Below are 19,068 nucleotides of genomic sequence, written 5' to 3' on the forward strand. Positions count from 1 at the left end.
ATCAGAATAATACTTTTACTTATTGTTCTACCTTAGAACAATTAAAAAATAAAAATTTTGAAAATTACTTTTTTCATCTATACCTCCTTTAATTGTTTAACTTTATTTTATTATACTCTAATATCAACTTCTGAAATGTGCTAAAAGTTGATATTAGAGTATAATAAATTAAAGTTAAACAATTAAAGGAGGTATTATAGATGAAAAAAGTAATTTTCAAAATTTTAATTGTTCTAAGGTAGAACAATAAGTAAAAGTATTATTCTGATATGTTTTTGCATTCAATTCACTTCTGATATGTTCTACCGACCGTGCGAGGGCTGAACAGCCAGTCAAGGTCGTTAAACACTTCCAGTAGATATGTTCTACTGTTCAAAAGCTGCACAAATTAATGCAAAGAAAACACAAATTGGCACATTGTATGTCATGGACTGAATATGAACAGGAATAAAGGCAATGTAACACAAATCTATCAATGGCCTCCAAGTGCAATGAAATAATAAAACGTAGAATTTTAAATTGCTTAACCATGTGTACATGTTTTGGGAACTTTGATATAAATTATAAGAAAAATGTCCCCTAAATACTGAAATTCAGCTCGAAAAAGTTCGTACGCGTTATGACCTGAGATTTCATTCTTCTATGCAGGTCATTACCTGCATTTTCATTGTCATAGGTTGACAGGTATGAGATGTACGTGTATGTGTGAATATGAATGCAGGTGCCACTTGATTTCTTAGTTCCCACTAGACATTTTTACCTGGGTTGAAGTCAGTTTTAAGAAACTTCTAAAAAATTCAAAGAAGCTCAAGTTAAGAATATAAAAATAAGGATATTGTATGAACTATCTAACTAAGTCCAATTGACGAGGATTTAAAAAACTACAGTGAAACCTGTCTAAACTAAATTTTGCCTAAACCGAAAACCTCTCTTAACCAAACATGTTCTTAAGTCCAGTCATTATGGTACTGAATTTTATGAATATTAAAACTGATTAGACCAATAATCTGCTAAAACCAAACAAAATCTAAAGTCCCGAAGAGGTTCGGTTTAGACAGGTTTCACTGTATATATCAACGCAAAACTTTCAATAATGAGCAAACCCATACGGTGAAATAACCATTAAAGGCCCCTGGCGTGACAACGGGTGAAATTATCCAAAAGTAATAACCAACGGCCTAATTTATGCTTAAACAATAATCGAAAAGCAAACACGACAAAAGGCAAGGAACGACAACCACTAAATTACATGCTTTTACTTCGAACAGGCATATAAAGAATGTAAAGGGGTTAAACATGTTTGAGAATTCTCAGCCGTCCCCTGATATGGGATAGTGGTGTAACAGCACAGATAAAAAATCAATTGGAAAGGGTATGACAAATCAGAACAGCACGAAGCACAAAAAAATAACCAACAAAAAACACAAAAAAAAAAAACCACGAAGTATCGTTCAAGAGGTCCAAATCTGACCAAGGTTTACGGAAATCTTGACATTATTTTTTCAGATTCTTGAAGTTTCAACACTACATGTAAAAGTCTTTATCGTCCCAGCTCTAGAGAAGTTTCTCAAACGACGAATTAAAAAAAAAACCCGGGCACCAAAATGATCTGCTGTCGAATGTTAACGGTAAACATGGTAAATCTTACGATAGAAGTCAGTTTTAAGAAACTACAAACTAACCAGAATTTATTCAGCGTTTCAATCTTAATCTTCGCTAACTGTCCATAGAACATAAAAATAGAATAATTTCAATGGCACTCAAGTTAAGAATATAAGGAGAAATGGTACATGTGTGATGCAAACGAGACAACTATCTACCAAAGATCAAATGACGAGGATTTAAACAACTATATAATATCAACGTACATCCTTCAATAATGAGCAAAACCCATACATTAAAGTTACAATTAAAGGCCCCACTGAAATAAATCAGAACGGCACAAAGGATAAAAAAACCAACCGACTAAAAGACAGAAAAAACACAAAATATCGACCAAAGCGTCTGAATATGACTTAGGTTTACCGAAATTTCGGCATTATTTTTTTCAGGGTTTTAATCTTCGCTAACTGTCCATAGAACATAAACATACAAAATTTTCAATGGCACTCTAGTTAAGAATATAAAAATAAGCAGAAATTGTACATGCATGATTGCAAATAAAACAACTATCTACCAAACACCAAATGACGAGTAATCAACGTACATCCTTCTATAATGAGCAAAACTTTGATGGTTTTTAAAAAGTTTGCGTTATCTCGCAAACGCAAACATAGGAAGAAATATAAAAAAAAATTGTGTGGCGCTATATACGCTTTCTTAAAATCTTCTACTTAAGACCAGCCGAATTTTGCATGAACCTGTTTGATTATAACAAGTTTTTTTTTAAACTATATGTGTAGTCCTGTGTAATGACATAATTATTGCAAAATTTCAATTAATGCAAAACGTTTCTGCAATTTACATCAGTATTCTGCTGACGTAGATTGTTTGCAGTTCATGTCAACTGATTCAAATAGACAAACATTAGATTTGAGCTGTTATCATGCAATAATAGACCCAAACATATTATTTAAAAGAAGTAAGACTACTTGTTGTTTATTGTTGGATGAAAAATATGCTAAAACTAAGGAAAAATTGTAAGTATATATATTTACTGTTGAGAAATAGCACATCACGTGTTTTATCAGAACTTTGCTGCCGAGAATTTTATTTTGAATTAATCAAAACATATATAATGCTTCAGAAAAAATTAACAAACTAAAATTACTAAACCACACAGCTGGTTAAAGTTAACTTTGAATTATCTTTGATATTGTCATATTTATAGTGAATTAACTGTTTACAAAACTTTGAATCCTTCGAAACCCTAAGGATATTCTACCCAATTAATATATTATCGTACTATAGCTGTATTAGGCAAAACCTTTCGGCATTTTGGGTCATCAATGCTTTGCAACATAGTACTTTATTTGGCCTTAATCTTTTTGATTCGAGCGTCAATGATGAGTCTTTTGTAAACGAAACGTGCATCTGGCAAACACAATCATAAGCCTGGTCTCTTTGAAGAGTTGTTTTTGCATGATGATAATACAACCTGATTATTAGTACAAAAACAGGATTTTTAAAATAAAAAATTACAGTCCAAATGTATCCAAAAGTATCATTTAAAACTCATGTTTTTCCGTTTAAATAATTTTTACATTTTGCCACTGTATCGGGACCTTTTATATAGCTGACTTTACGGTGATGATTTTGCTCATGGCTTAAAGCCGTACGGTGTCTGTAGTTGCTGAAATCCATGTCATTTGGATTATGGTGAATAACTGTCTCATTAGCAGTCATGCTACACTGCTACACTCCTTATTCTATCATATAAAAGTGTCGGCGGTGTATGGTACCATCGGAGCACCAACAGCAGTACGGATTCATCTGTATAGCAAATTTAATGTTTGTAATCGAGATTGCGGTGCATACGACACTGCTGTGTTTTTATTTTCAATTGTCAGACATTAACTATTAATAAGATTATTTTCCACTTTACTGTATATTGCCGTGATGATGTTGTATGAAAATGAATGCAAAAGTTGAATATAAAATATCTGCTTATCTAATAAAAAAAACTTAATCTTTTTATCAGTTTTCGGTATTTAACTTTGAGCATACTTTCAAAAAGGAAAAAAACGAAAAGAAAAACCTAAAAACGAACAAATTACGTGCACGAAATATGATAATAGGATTTATTTGAAAAGATTTCCGAAGTCAAATCCTTAGTATTCTTAAACTATTTGATTATCACTAATGATATAAAAAGCATTTACGAAATGTAACGCATTATCATGATTATATGAACATTAATTATTTCACATATCTTTAAATTTTCAGACTTGCTATTATGGGTAGCTTGTTTTATCAGCTTGATGCCAAAATCTGCTAAACCCGGTATTTTACAAACATTAGTGGACAACATCAACAATGTAACCATCGGTTCGCACCTTCTTCTTACTTTTAGGCACATTCATGTGTGTAGGGAGGACAATGATACGAAACCACACGATACGCTTCATGAAATTGACATACACAAGGAGTCTTTAGTCAACAATTTAAGCTATAAAACTTGCCATGTATGTTCTAATGGGTGCAAATCTCATTCAAAATATTCGGAAACATGTCATTCAATAATTACATCTAGATCTGCTAATGGCACTGAAAACGAAATAATTGAACTCCAAATACGCCATGGACCTGAGCTTACGGAGTTTATATATTCAAAAATAAGCAATGTTTGTCAAGCACAGATTAACTGTTCGCAACTTACCCAGCCAGATAAACACTGCCCGAGAGGAAATAGGCATGGTCCATCCAGAGGAACCACATGGCCTTTGGTCGAAGATATTGCCTTGCTTTTATCGTTGCTCTGTTTGTGTTTCACTATGTTTATCCATCTTGCGTTGCCGGAATTGCGGAATTTGCATGGCAAGAACTTGTGTAGCTTTGTAGGGGCCATGTTTATAAGTCAAATGTTTATGTTCCATGACTTTGGCATAGAGGACCGGAATATTTGCATTGCAATAGCAGTAATTTTACAATATTTCTGGCTGGCTGTCTTTGCCTGGACGTCTGTGCTGGCATTTGATATAGCCAGAACATTCAATGCTTACAGAGTACTGAAAACAAGACCCCACCAAGAACACAGTAGACGATTTGGAATATATTGTATTGCAGGATGGGGGATACCATTACTGCTGACATCTACTTCTTACTTAGTGACTGATAAACTGTTTGATAACCAAAATGCATATGGTCGTGTACCGGGGTGTTTTCCTGATTTTTTCATTGCTATTTATATCATGGGCATCCCCCTTTTTATAAGTTCAGTTTTCAATTGTGTCTGTTTCGGTATCATAATTTATGGAATAGAATCTCACAAAAAAAAGGCAGCATTTGCTACAACGTTAAGATTAAAAAAAAGGAAAGGAGAACGCTTTAAATGTATTTTCTATGCTAAACTTTCAATAGTGTGTGGTTCAGCATGGATAATTTTATTTATGGTACATTTCTTTGGTGATATGTGCCGTCACATGACCGCCATGCTTCTTAATTTCCAAGGCATTTTGATATTTCTATCAACCGTCTTATTCAACCGCCGTGCAATAATAGCCGTTAAGAGAAGGATGAGTCGACAGGAATCTGGACCGCCAGACGAAAGGGGTTCTCTTTCAACTATTAGCAAAAACTAACTAAACCATTCCGATATGACCATGATTTGTATTGGTTGTTTGTTGTAACTAGTTGTGTCAGCTGAATCTTATTAAAGATGCAAATAAAGTTATTTATTGCTGTATTGAAGCGATTAATTTCGGTTTACACTTACTATAAGTCTGGTAGTCAATGCTTATAACTTATCGACTTATATATACGAATTTGCTATATGAAGGTTGCAACATGTGGAGAAGTATCTGCTTACCCTTCAGGAGCACCTGTGATCACCTCAACCTCGACGGGCTTCGTGTTTTATTGACTTTTCTATGTTTCAAGTATTCTATTTTGTGCTTTTTCTATTGATCGTTTATTGCCTTGGTGTTGTCAGTTTATCTTCGACTTATGAGTTTGAATATTCCTTTGGTATCTTCTGCCTCTCTCATGATTTTCTTATTTGTTGCATGTGAGTATTCCTTCCGTTACCGCCTATTGTTCAATCCAAATTGATTTATCAGTATGTGGGTAATGAACTTTACTTGTCAAAGTTACTGTCAGATCTGGATCAATATACTATTTTTGTCCCACTTACTATGAACAGGCAGGGACGACAATTTGTCCTAAATATATGAATTGTCCCCCTTTGCTTACAAAACATACACAAAAAAACAAATTTAGAAGTATATAAATGATTCAATAAGAAATTCTTGGGATGCTATTAATGCGAATAATGCAACTGGATGACTATAGCAATAATATGAACTTGCATTCTGATATCTGATACATATAACTGTATACAGATTTTCCTTGAAGCAGTTTTATTTCGTTGCTTGAAGATAAAGGGCAATTTTGAATACTTTATAATAGCTATATACCAAATTTCATTTAGAAATACAATTTACCGTATCACAGCTACATCTCTGTACAAATAGTTTGTAAAATCGTCTTATTACAATTTTACACATTAGTATCAAATTTAATTGCATTATAGATGCTCTAACTGCAACTTTGAAAAATTGTGAAAAATTTGAAATATGTACCCAAGTAAAAAACAATTTACACCAATATGTAGCACATTAATTCGTTTTGGTTAATGATTTCGTTCCATTAAAATTTTACAAGAACACAGGTGAGAAAAAAAAGCATCACAAAAATACCAAACCCAAATGCAAATGTAAAAATGGCAAGTCCAATAAAACCGACAAAATCAAACGCTATCAATCAACGGAACAAATGAAAAGTAACTGACATATTACTGACGACATGGTACAGACATTTCCGAAAAAAGTGGGTTAAACCTAGTTTTATATCTAGTTATACCTTCCCACTTGTATGACAGTTGTTTTTATGTCCCTTACATTGACAAAATTGGGTAAGCAACCTTAACAGACGTGTATAATAGTGAGAATTTGACCTATGTTTTGTGTGTATGTAGAATATTGCTGTAAAATCATATTATTCTCTTCACTGTTCAATTTCCACTATTTGTTACATGATTAAGCGAACAAATAGTTAAAGTACAGTACACTCATAACATTTGTAATATTAGATAAATGATACATGTCATCAATTCACAGACTACAATCTATTTTATAACCGATATTTTCTCATTTTGTGCTTTTGTTTTGCTTGAATTATGTAACGAATTGACAAAAGTCGTATCGAAATAATTGCCTGGGTATATCTGCACTATTTTTGAAGGCAAGAAAAAAAACAGGTCATGACAAAGTAATTCCCTCGTTTGTGTAAGAGTATAGCCGTTGTGCTCTTTTCGTTTACAACCTTAGTTTTCCTAAAATTTGGTCCTTGTATAATCAGCCATAAAGTATGGAGCAAATATATATGTCGTTTAGTTCATATTTGATATACAATTTATTTGATATCATTCCCAGTTTATTTTTGGATTCGTGCTGCTATGTTTTTAGTTTTCGTCGCCTTAACTTTCTTCTTGTTTAACACGACATTGTACGTTTATCGTCTACGAAGTCCAAAAAAATTTTGCCGACACAGTGATTCACAATACTGTAAACCAACTAATTTTTGCCAAGGGAATACCGCAACTGTTTGTTGAAATATTAATCCATTTAAGGTGCATTTTTTTAAATTTCACTTCATTTTGGACTTAATAAGATACCTACTTCATCAATATTGTCGAAGAATTCATAAGACATAGCTGATCCTACCTTATCTACACAAAACATGCGTATGGCACACTTAGCTACGACTATCTTTAATGAGTAATTTAACTGAATTTGAGAAATATGACTCTGAACACTAGTGAGGAAGGTATTGCTTACATGCCAGGATATTTTTGCTCTGTACCCAGGTTTTGTTAAGTCCAGGTTTGCAGTTTCTCCGTCTTCAGATTTCAAAGTTGTATCTAACTAACGTTGTCATTGCATCTGATTTTAGCCATGGTGTTCAACGTGGAAGCTAGGATCAGTACGACATAGTTAGTTGTAGTTTGCTAAAGTTTGAAAATCCTTTATAATGAATAAATGAGAAAGTAACCATATATAAGATAACGGAATTTACCATTCATGCTGATGAAAACCAATAGAAAATAATGTGCAAATTGCAATTTGTTTTATCGACCGATCAAATATAATTGGTTATCAAGCTCTTGTGGTATTGTGATAAAGATTCAAATATAAACGTTGAATGTATATCCAGTAAAGAGCTCCGGACTCCAGAAATATTTAAAGCGCTTCATTTCATTTTGAAGAGTTGATTAAAAACCAAAATGAACTGAAAGTAAAGCGAAACCTCAACAAGGAATCAAGAGCTTTGTCGAGGCAGCAAATTTCAATAAAAACAATATCCGTATTTCATGCTAGTGCCGAAGAAAATTACTACTGGGCTCATGATACTCTCGTTGACGACCATCAGAGGTATCGAGTCAGTGGGAGAAATAACATTAACGGTACTAATTTTGAAATAACATCAATTTTCAAATAACATTTTTATGCATTTATTGTGTGCAAACATCTATTTTAATATATGCGCTTTCTTTTCATTAATACTGATATTTTCTGTGCGCATCCGTGGTGGTGTCTTTTACCTATTATATCTGTATGTTTTGTTCACACATTGTTGTCAATATAATGGAATTTTATGCGACTGTCATACAAATGAGAGGTTTAGCTAGCTACAAAACCAGGTTTAATCCACCATTTTCTCCACAAAAAATGCCTGTAACAAAACAGGAATATGACAGTTGTTATCCATTCGTTTGATGTGTTTGATCTTTTGATTTTGCCATTTTATTATGGACTTTCCGTTTTGAATTTTCCTCAGAGTTCGGTATTTTTTTTTTTACTTTTTGCATCATTAACGAATGTTTATAAAATAGTTCATGAACCCAGGTATCATGAACACATTTTTAACAGTTTTTTTTACATTCATCTTAATTTTGATTTATATATCAGGATAAACATTACGAAAACATGCGAAAAATCTAAACTTTTTGTCACTTGACAATTCAGCTTAGATATGATGTTGTAACAAATAAACGATAAGAACCGGATTAACTGCTTTTTCTTCAGACGCATTGCTGTCTAGCTGCGTCGGTTTCTTTAACTCAACCAATTTCATCAAAATTTCCAGATTACTTTTGAAACACTTATTCCAACATGACCTGTTCTGAACAACTACAATACTGGTATGTTTATTGCTGCAGGTACAATGATTTTGAGGAAGAACAAAACATATTTTGTATTTGTTATTAACTCTTGTATCATAAGAAATTCGTTTTTACTGTGTTTTTTGAGGTCACAATACATCAGTATTGACTGGTGATCACATATTCTGCCCAAAAGCCCTACTTTAATAATGCTATTCACGAATTTGAGATTTGTGTTGTTCATCAAGCTGGAACTGATAATAGGGTTTACCGATTAATTTCCTACGTAGTCTTGCTGAATAAAGCACTCCCTTGTCATTAATAATAAAAATATTGAACAAGTCAACATTCTTAAAATATGATATACGTAAGACAGGTTTATATAATCATTTAATTACCTTTAAAGTAGAAAGTAAACAATAAAAATCAAATCAAATACCAAAGAATCAAGAAAAATCAAGACGATGACAAACTTGCATATATATAGCGTCATTGGTTGCTATCTCTCTTAAATATGTGTAGAGCGACAGCATTTGTATGCGCCACAAATATCACTATGATAATGATCCACCACTTCGTGATCGAAACATATAGCTCTACACCATCCTCTATTATTGGCACAGGAATGACTGTCATGGTCTGACTCTGTAATGGATTAGTAAATATTGAACCATGTAAAATAGTTATAGAGTATATTACGATAGATAGGATTCAATAACGAGATATGATTAAACGAGATGTTGTTAATGCTTCAATACCTTTTTCAACGATATGTGTGTCCTCATGACATTATATAAACTACATACAAAGAGAATTCTATATTGACATTTCACCTGAAAACCAAATATATTCTCATTCGACACTTTTACAAAAGAAGAAATTCTAAGCAGTCAAATATCTTGTCTATGTTCCTTTTGAATTTCAACCAAAGATGGAGAACGAGGTCACATTTCATCGGAATAGATAAGATGCACAAGATTCATAAATGCCCTCACAAACAGCGTTAATTTGCGAGGTCAACCAAATTACTCAACTTAACACATTACAAAATTAAAAACGTATAATCATTTAAAAGCGGGGTTCAAAAGCTAACAAAACCTTTAAACAGACTTATTAAGAAGGGATATAGTTACGATACTGTTGTCAGGTCATTAAAGATTGCATATTTTGGCTTTAATATGGATTCACTTATAGGGTCTTTGCATCGGAATTAAACACATTTATTTTAAAACCAGTTGTTGGCATGACACGGGTTATGTTCTTCTCATATATTTTATGACGGTATAATACTAAACCCCTAACAGGAGGGATTATGCCTGATATTCATATGATGAAGACATAATCTTTCAATCAGTTTAATTGAGGTCTGGAGCTGGCATGTCAGTAACTGCTAGTAGTCTGTTGTTATTTATGTATTATTGTCATTTTGTTTATTTTCTTTTGTTTCCCATTCTGACATCGGACTCGGACTTCTCTTATTCTGAGTTTTACTGTGCGTACTGTTGTGCGTTTTTTTTTCTACATTGGCTAGAGGTATAGGGGGAGGGTTGAGATCTCAAAAAACATGTTTAACCCCGCCGCATTTTTGCGCCTGTCCCAAGTCAGGAGCCTCTGGTCTTTGGGGTATATGTGATCTAAGTCTATTTCATTGTGCACTGATATAATGCAGCAGCTTCTCTAACCATTACACAGTTGCATTCCTTGTTGATACGTAAATAGTATTATTTGTAAATAAAAATATCTTGCTGCAGGAAAGGACATATCAAACTTTGTATTGATCTTTTTTTTTTGTATTCAACTGACGTCATCAAATTTGTTTTATTGTCAACCTATTTGCTAGGTTTTGATGAGGTTTTTTTGAAATGGACATTAATATGGAAAGCAAATGTCTTCAGCTTTATGTCCACTTATTTATTCATATTAGGCAGACGTCTTAAAGGAAGAATGAAAGGAATCTAGCATTATAGTTAATTTCACGATCTGCTATTTAGATGAATTCCTCTAACTAACTAAGTTTGGTAACTATGTTAAACATATCTATCCCGAAAAACTTGAAATAAAGGATACCATAAATACAGTTAAGTCTGCCTCTTATAATGACAGTAACACCAAACGAGATGGGATGTCAGGTTTTCCATTATGGATTTTCAATTTCTATGTAGCAACTTATATAACCGCATTTGTATATGAACGATTATTTGCATAATGATCTGCTTACCCTTTCAGAGTCCTCGAGAATAGCTCTGGTTTATTGTTTTTTCGTGCTGTTTAGTCTTTAGTTATCTGTGTGTATGCTGAATAGCGTTTTGTAAACGGTTTTTTGTCTTTTCCACGTTTTATTTTTGTTTTTTTGTCATGGTATTGAAGTAGTAATCATTGTCCTTTTTTTTTTTACAAAAATGAAATTAAAAAAAAATAACAAAAATACGATTATCAAAAATTTGCCATAAAAATCAAAGTAACTGTACCTTAACTACAAATACCTATCGTACATTTAGATTGATGTCATATATTTGTGTTCTTTTCGGTATGATTTCTGCTTAGACAGGTACTCATTACGTTCCAACAAACTAAGGTTATTGTAGTGGTGAATTCTTATCAATTTTAAATCTAACCAAAAAGAAATCCGTACACTTTGTTGTAATTGAGAATAGATATAATTGAGAAAATTGATAAACGTTTTGAGAAAAATAAAAGAAGAAGCCATTGGTTGCAAGAAACCACAATTTGCCTGTAATAATTCATTGATATTCCAACTTCAAATTTATTACAAAATTAACAAATACCCTTCCAAATGCACAACGAAAAACATAATTGTTAATCAATACATTCATCAAATATATATCGTACAGTACACAATTAAAATCATTCAAAGAAACTTGAAATTTGAAAATTTTAATGATATTGGCTTTTTTCTGTTTTAATAATTTTCCCTTGTATTTTTTATTCGAATCAATTATTAAAAATTATACCAAATCTAGATAAATGTTCCACAAGAATAAAAATTACTGTACCTTAACTACAAATACCAATCGTACATTTAGATTGATATCATATATTTGTGTTCTTTTCGGTATGATTTCTTCTTAGACAGGTACTCATTACGTTCCTACAAGCTTAGCCCAGACAACATTGGTACGTTGGCACAACATTGGCCCAACGTATCTACATGCATTGGCCCGACGTTGTTTTTAAACGTTGGCCCAATGTATAAGTGCAAAGTGGCCCTATGTTGGCCCAACGTGATGGCTAAACGTTGGCACAACGTTGTAAGGTTTTATACAATACATTGGCCCAACGTTGGTCCAATGATGGAATAATACTTGCCGATGTTGAACAAACATTGGGCCAACGTAGTAAAACAAACTGTTAACAAACGTTGGCACTCCGCTGGTTCAATCTGTAAACTTTTCTATCCATATGAAGGATACTAAAATCCCTTCCAGACAACAACTGCAATAATTCCTGGTTCTTACATCAGTTCAAAATGGCAAAAGTAATACTTTTTAAATGTTGCAATTATTGCGTTTTACAGATCCACTATACCATGTTGTGTCTTACATACTACCCGAAAATTTTGTATTTTGCAACTTTCTCTCAATCTTCCTTAATATGCATGAAATATTTGTCAATGGACGTTTCAGTAACCAACAACCAATCAATCTCTCTCCAGGAATGGTACTTCTGAAATTTCTACCCATATTTGTATGATCTCAATTAACGTATCCATGTTACCTATTTTTCTTAAATAATATAAATACAAAGGTATGATTAAATATAATTTATTATTAGCTAGACAACCAGCAAATTTAAAAAAAAGTCTTTTTTGTATCTATACGTTGCTAAATCAGATCTATAGAATGAAAATTTTAAAGTCTATTCATGATAATTCATTTATCCCATTTGTATAATATCGATCAGTTTATGTTGTAATATCCAAGCTCTGTATGACGGCCTTGATAATTCATTTTATACAGCTATTTTTCTAGTTCTGTATTCCAACATGGTTTTTATTCACAAGAGTTTTCCTTTTGTTTTCTGCTACACTTTGTTTTGTCACTATTTCTGGCTCCGTCTAATGTTACATCCTTTTAATATCCAGTTTAGCATATCTTCATAAAAGTTATTTCACTACATGTACCTCTGTAATAAAGTAATGAGTAAATGAGTACTCAATGTATGTATATTTAGAATATATTAAATCCTCCTAAAAATAAACAAAGAGACAAAAAATGCATTGTTTCCGGTGTCCTGGCACATTACAATAGTTAGAAAAAATACTCTTTTAGATATTTTCCCTAGCCTATACAATCCAAGGCAAAAGGCATATTGCATGCTTTACCATACTGGCTAGACTTAACCTCGCTAGCTAGGTTAAGCAGGACAATTGAGTGTAGAAATGGATACAGGAAACTTTGTCAAAAAACGTTCTAAGTAAATAAATAAAACTAGTTGAAAAAAAAACACAAAGTCAAATCTAAATACACTAGCATTAACGGTAGTATTAAACATTTTATGCATATATATCTGTGAAATTCGAATCCGATGTAGCATAAAAGATGGCTATTATGTTAACTTACTTTCTTAAACTTATTCATTCTGGGCTATCAAATGGTAGAATGCATTTTTTCCCATCTCCATTCCCATGCATTTTCTAGCCAGGATGTTGTCAATAATTTCTATTATTCCTAGCTCTGTATTATATTTTTGCCCTCTGAATTATTTTGTCTTCTGTAGTACACAAATACCTAACCTATAACATGTATAAATTTATATTTAAATGTAAAATTGTATATTAAAAAGAAAAGCTACTTCAAGTAATTCAGACAATAATCTTTATAGTCTTTTTCTTTTATAAATATCCTTATGTGTGGTATAGTCTTTTTTTTTACATCCCCCCTATTTTTTTTTATATTTCAAGCGTCAGTTTTTGTGACTGATATTTACTCCTACAAACTTTTCAAATATCGGTTTTCTTTTGCAAAAGTTTTGCCGAGGACAAAAAACTAAATTCAGTCGAGTCCGTATAATTATATATAAATTACAACATTCTTGCAATGAATTTAATAAATAAATACTCTATTTGATATCTAAAACACTGTTACACATGCAAGTGTGTATATGATCAGGTTTCACATATATATCGTATATGTTTGCATGCGATTTAGAAATAATAAAACTAACAAATTCATTTATATTTCTATGAAGTAGAAATCATTATACCACATTTCTGAAACATTACGGAACAAGGTACATCTTAAGACAGATTTTTTTCTATTAACTTCAGTAATGGTGATAAATGCAATCGTTATAGATTTCACAAATAAAACATTAAAATTTTAGCAATTTACAATTTGTTTGATGATACTAATGTTCAGTGGCAAATATTTCATGATTATTTAGGATTGAAACGGTTTAAACAAAATCAAGAAAATATTTCACCAGAAACGTATAAACTTCAAGATCAACATTATCACTAAAATGATAGAAATTATATGTTTTAATTTTGAACAACATCCCTCAGATTAAAAAAAAACAAATATGTTTGTCATTCACAATCGTATATAAAACAGAATGTTTAAAGTTATAACTTACATGTCACTTTCTTTTTCTTTGAACCTCAGATAATATGATTTTCTCTTTTTGTTTTCTTCGTTTCACTGCTTTCTTACAAATACACAACAGGAAATAAACACAAAAGTGACCATCCCATTACATTCAGATTTCCTATAAACTTAATTACCATAGCAACTATCTTTGAAATTTGTCTAACATATGGTCAACCTTATCAGAATGTGCTTGATTAACAGACTGGCTGTATCAAATATCACTCTGTATATAATTGCTAAATTATTATGTTTCACAAAGTTTAATGAATAAAGTTATAATAAATAATGATTGCAATAAATTTAAACTTTTAACCAGGCAATCTATGTTAACGATATATTTTTTTTATTACAGTAATGATATTCCAGTATAAATTTTACCTGAGTTATATATATAGAGTATAATATAGGATCAACGTTGGCCCAGCATTGGCCCAACATAGAGTTGTAAATGTAATTTCAGTTAATGAACCCTTTCGGTATAACATTAACTTTTCATAAAGCATGCAGCAATCGAAATCACCCGCCTTTCCAAGAGAAATAAAGCGTAAAATATTCCATAATCAATTTGTATTAACAAAATTTCATATCGGCCCTATGTTGCTACTAACGTAATGCCAACGTTGGCCCGATTATTCATAACCAACATGAGATAATAATATGGATTTACAACAGCAGGCCAACGTTGGGCCAATGTTGTGCAGCCAACACCAACTGTCGACCAATGGACCGACAATTTGCCAACGTTGGGCCAATGTTGTGCAGCCAACACCAACGGTCGACCAACGGACCGACAATTTGCCAACGTTGGCCCACTGTTAGGCTGTTGACTGGGAGGTTATTGTAGTGGTGAATTCTTATCAACTTTAAATCTAACCAAAAAGAAGTCCTTACACTTTGTTGTAATTGAGAACAGATATAATTGAGAAAACTGATAAACGTTTTGAGAATAAAAAAGAAGAAGACATTTGTTGCAAGATAACACAAGTTGCCTGTAATAATTCATTGATATTCCAACTTCAAATTTATTACAAAATTAACAAATATCCTTCCAAATGCACATCGAAAAATATAATTTGATACATTCATCAAATATGTATCGTGTAGTACACCATTAAAACCATTCAAAGAAACTTGAAATTTAAAATTTTCACTGATATTGGCTTATTTCTGTTTTAATAATTTTCCCATGTATTTCTATTCGAAATAATAATTAAAAATCATACCAAATTTGGATAAATGTGCACACCAAACACCCAGAGCATAAACAGTGGATAATGAACAATATATATATATTTATAAAGTTCAACAAAAGTAATCATACTTACTTATTCCATATTTGACAACAGCATAAACCCCATAAGCTGCTACTAAGGCAAGAAAAACTGGCACTGCTACCGATAATCCTGCGTATGATGCTAGTGGTAGTAATGCTTGCGCCTGACGCTTTTCCTCTTCAACCTTAGTTTTAGCTACAGATAATCCTAAAATTGGTCTTGGGATTATCAGTAACGTGGTATAAAGCAAACAAAGAAACGTCATCTTGTCCATTTTTAAATTTCTAGAATAAAAGTAGACAAATAAAGGTGATAAATTTTAGAATGAGTTTGACGACTTCCCAAAAAGAAAATATCAGAACAATGCTATTAGTAGGTAATAAACATGATATAGTTATTAGTTGTCATTGACTTGGAACTAGTAAGGATTCATATATCGGTACTGTGTGTTTTCTTTTCGTTTCAGTAGTTGTGTTCTATGTTTCGTAGTGATCTGATTAGTTTAGCACTTTTAATTGATTTTAACATTTTTTTCTGTGACACATGGGGAAATGTGTGTTGAGGGTAACTTTCGATAAAAAAACCTGATGATAGAGGTTAAATAATTTTTTTTTAGGTAACAATATACACACCAAATACTTCACGACTTCGGTTATGCAAACTTGGTGGTAAAGTTAAATGCTAGTACATAAAAGTCTTCATAGGATTTCACCTTTGTTTCTAATATTAAAATAAAAAAATGTATTATGAATGCCAATGAGACAACGTTTCACTAGAATCTAAACGTCAAAGATAAGGCCGTAAAAACGGTTATAGGTCATCGTAAGTCCTCCAACAAAGATACCAATACGATATAGTCTGCTATAGATAAAATCCCCAGCATGAAAATGTGAAATAATTAACCCGAGAAAAGTAACAGCCTAATCTATACAATACTATTTAAAAATGTCAAACAAACGAGCAGACACGACACCAAAAAGAACAAAATAACAAAACAAAACGATTCATTATTGCACAATGTTTTTTTTATCAAAGTTTGGTGTTAAAAACCTTGAATAATAATTGCACGAACCTACCTACACTTGTTGTATGTACGATAGTTGAAATGATAATGTTTAGGTTGGTACAATTATATGTACAAATAAAATAAAGGCCATGGTCATTAATCAGAAAAACCATGAGACTTAACATATGTAAATCAATAAGTTCTAAAGATAAGCGTAGGCACTTTACACTCTAAAAGCAACTTTTAATATGTAATCTACGTAATTGATAATATGTAATTAGTGCAAATAAGATCAATAACCGAAAGGTAAGGGCTTTTACACTCACAACACTCACAAACAGCTTCTATCTAACACACACTTCGGAACTTCGTTCAGATCAATGCAAGTGGTGAGCGAAAAGGCAACAACATTTCTAAACAAAATAAACAATTGATTCTCGATAACAATTTAAAAAAACAAATCATATGCTATGAATCACTTTTGAATGTTTGTTACAAATTTTTTTCTACGAAATTTCACAATGATCCAGGGAAAATGTTAAGGCTATATTACATAATTCATTATATTTTTTTTTCTTTTTTTCTATGTTATCAACAAATGCTAACCTAGTTTCAATTCTATTGATTTATTTCATCGCTATAAATAATTTCATGTGTTTAAGCTTTTGATTTTGGCATTTGATATGGGACTTTCCGTTTTGAATTTTCCTTGGACTCCGAGTCGGTTTTTTTGTTATACTTTTTTAACATATTCTGCTGACAAATCTTATTGGTTCTAAAAATATGGGATGCTTTCATAATTATATGTAGTCGTGAGGTTGTTTTATACAGTATATCTCTTATTATGTCCGTTTATAGTATGATCTAAAAATTACTGACGGATAAATGACAACAGACTATGGAATTGGCTTTCTCATCTTTGTATGATGCTGTTATGACTTTATCAAACACCGCATTGAACACATCAGTTTTCGGATGTTAACATCTAAAACGTATAATAAACTTTTACATTGCTTCTGTTTTGATACTTGCATTTCAACAATCTACATCTAGACTCAATTTTCCTCCCGATATTAACATTCTATTGAACAAATAGAGAAGTTTGAATAAGGGTTCAGCTTTATCAATGTATGTGAATGTCTTGCCAAATGTAATTCTCTTGGATTATGGATTTCAATTTATTTGGATGCTGGTGGGATCTACTTCATTTAGATGATGACATTCATTTTATTTTGCGGATGGCATCCTTTTGATGTGGATTCTGGCATCATTTCCAAATGATATTTACATGATTAAAACTTATCAAGTGATAGTTTGTGGAAAGTCGTCAAAACCAACTAGCCAGCAAGAAAGAAAATTACACACAAAAAGGAATTTGCTTTATAACATTTTGAACCAAATTATGAACACGGAAATAATCGCCTCTTTATTGCCTTTTAGTGATGAAGCAAACATAAACCAATCACACACTGTCAGATGAATGAGTTTAATTAAATATAGTTACAGACATAGCGTCTGATTGAAAGTAATTTCAGTTACGATCAGCAATTTACCAGGAGTTAAAATTTTTATTGACGTGATTGTGTTTTTGCTAAAAAAATATACTCTTAATATTTTTGTACAGATGCATTTTAAGAAATATATATAGATCGTTGTTCTGAAACGTCGGCTTATTATATGTCGTATTGGCATAACAATACTTTGTGAAGCAAGATCTACGTTCACCTTTTAGGGCATCTACCCTCGGTGTTTCATTGGAATCGTTCTGCTCAGTCTTTAGTGTTTTGTGAAGTGTTTTGTTTACTGTTGTTACTATTTTCCGTGATTTCCCTTTTGGTTATGGTGTTGTCTGTATTTCTTTGATTGTCCTCTTAGTATCTTCTGCATTTTTGTCAACATTTATTTGATATTTATTTATTTTGAAGTGTTCAGTGACATATGAGGTACAAACATGGACGCTTGCTGGGATTCAAATATGTAAGCACACACATTTGACATTGGCTTCCGATTTCCATAAAAAAATCTGATATATTAAAATAATCCCAAGTACGAAACTGTTTTTGTGGCCCCAATTAAAAAAACCTCTAGCTTTGTCACAGGGTGACTTTACTTTATCGAATATGTATAGTTATTTTGGTTAGTTAATTCTATTTCAATTTGCAGACCGTCAGTATCTTATAAAGTGTATATTATGCAAACTTCAGTGTATAATACATGTCCACATTTTACATCTAATTAATTAGGTGGTGTCCACTTTTACTTGGGCATTTACCTGTAAACTCGTCAAACGGGTTGAGTATCACGTGACACCTGGGGCGTGTTTTTTTGTTCTTCGGTAGTGAGCCAGAAGAGGTCCAT

General features: G+C 32.0%; 1 protein-coding gene and 1 long non-coding RNA gene across 2 annotated transcripts; both read right to left on the bottom strand.

Annotated features, from left to right (window-relative positions):
* Positions 1–9,329: 9,329 nt before the first annotated feature.
* Positions 9,330–15,978, bottom strand: LOC127724903 (big defensin-like). Its single transcript, XM_052231906.1, has 2 exons — positions 15,756–15,978; positions 9,330–9,466 (listed from the first exon to the last, which is right to left on the bottom strand). Exons 1-2 carry the CDS (start codon positions 15,976–15,978, stop codon positions 9,330–9,332), a joined length of 360 nt encoding a protein of 119 aa, XP_052087866.1.
* On the bottom strand, positions 12,588–14,352 carry LOC127724265 (uncharacterized). The gene is made up of 2 exons (XR_007992417.1): positions 13,402–14,352; positions 12,588–12,964 (listed from the first exon to the last, which is right to left on the bottom strand). It is a non-coding gene; the product is annotated as an uncharacterized LOC127724265 (long non-coding RNA).
* Positions 15,979–19,068: the final 3,090 nt, after the last annotated feature.

The sequence above is a fragment of the Mytilus californianus genome, unplaced genomic scaffold (assembly GCF_021869535.1).
Source record: "Mytilus californianus isolate M0D057914Y unplaced genomic scaffold, xbMytCali1.0.p SCAF_14, whole genome shotgun sequence".
In the NCBI taxonomy this organism is placed as follows: Eukaryota; Metazoa; Mollusca; class Bivalvia; order Mytilida; family Mytilidae; genus Mytilus; species Mytilus californianus.

Bases quoted from the DNA above. Each gene is read 5' to 3' on its own strand.
- LOC127724903 (XM_052231906.1), bottom strand. From the start codon at position 15,978: ATGGACAAGATGACGTTTCTTTGTTTGCTTTATACCACGTTACTGATA. The intron at 9,467-15,755 runs GTAAGTATGATT...AATCCATTACAG, and splicing joins TGTTGTCAAATATGGAATAA to AGTCAGACCATGACAGTCAT.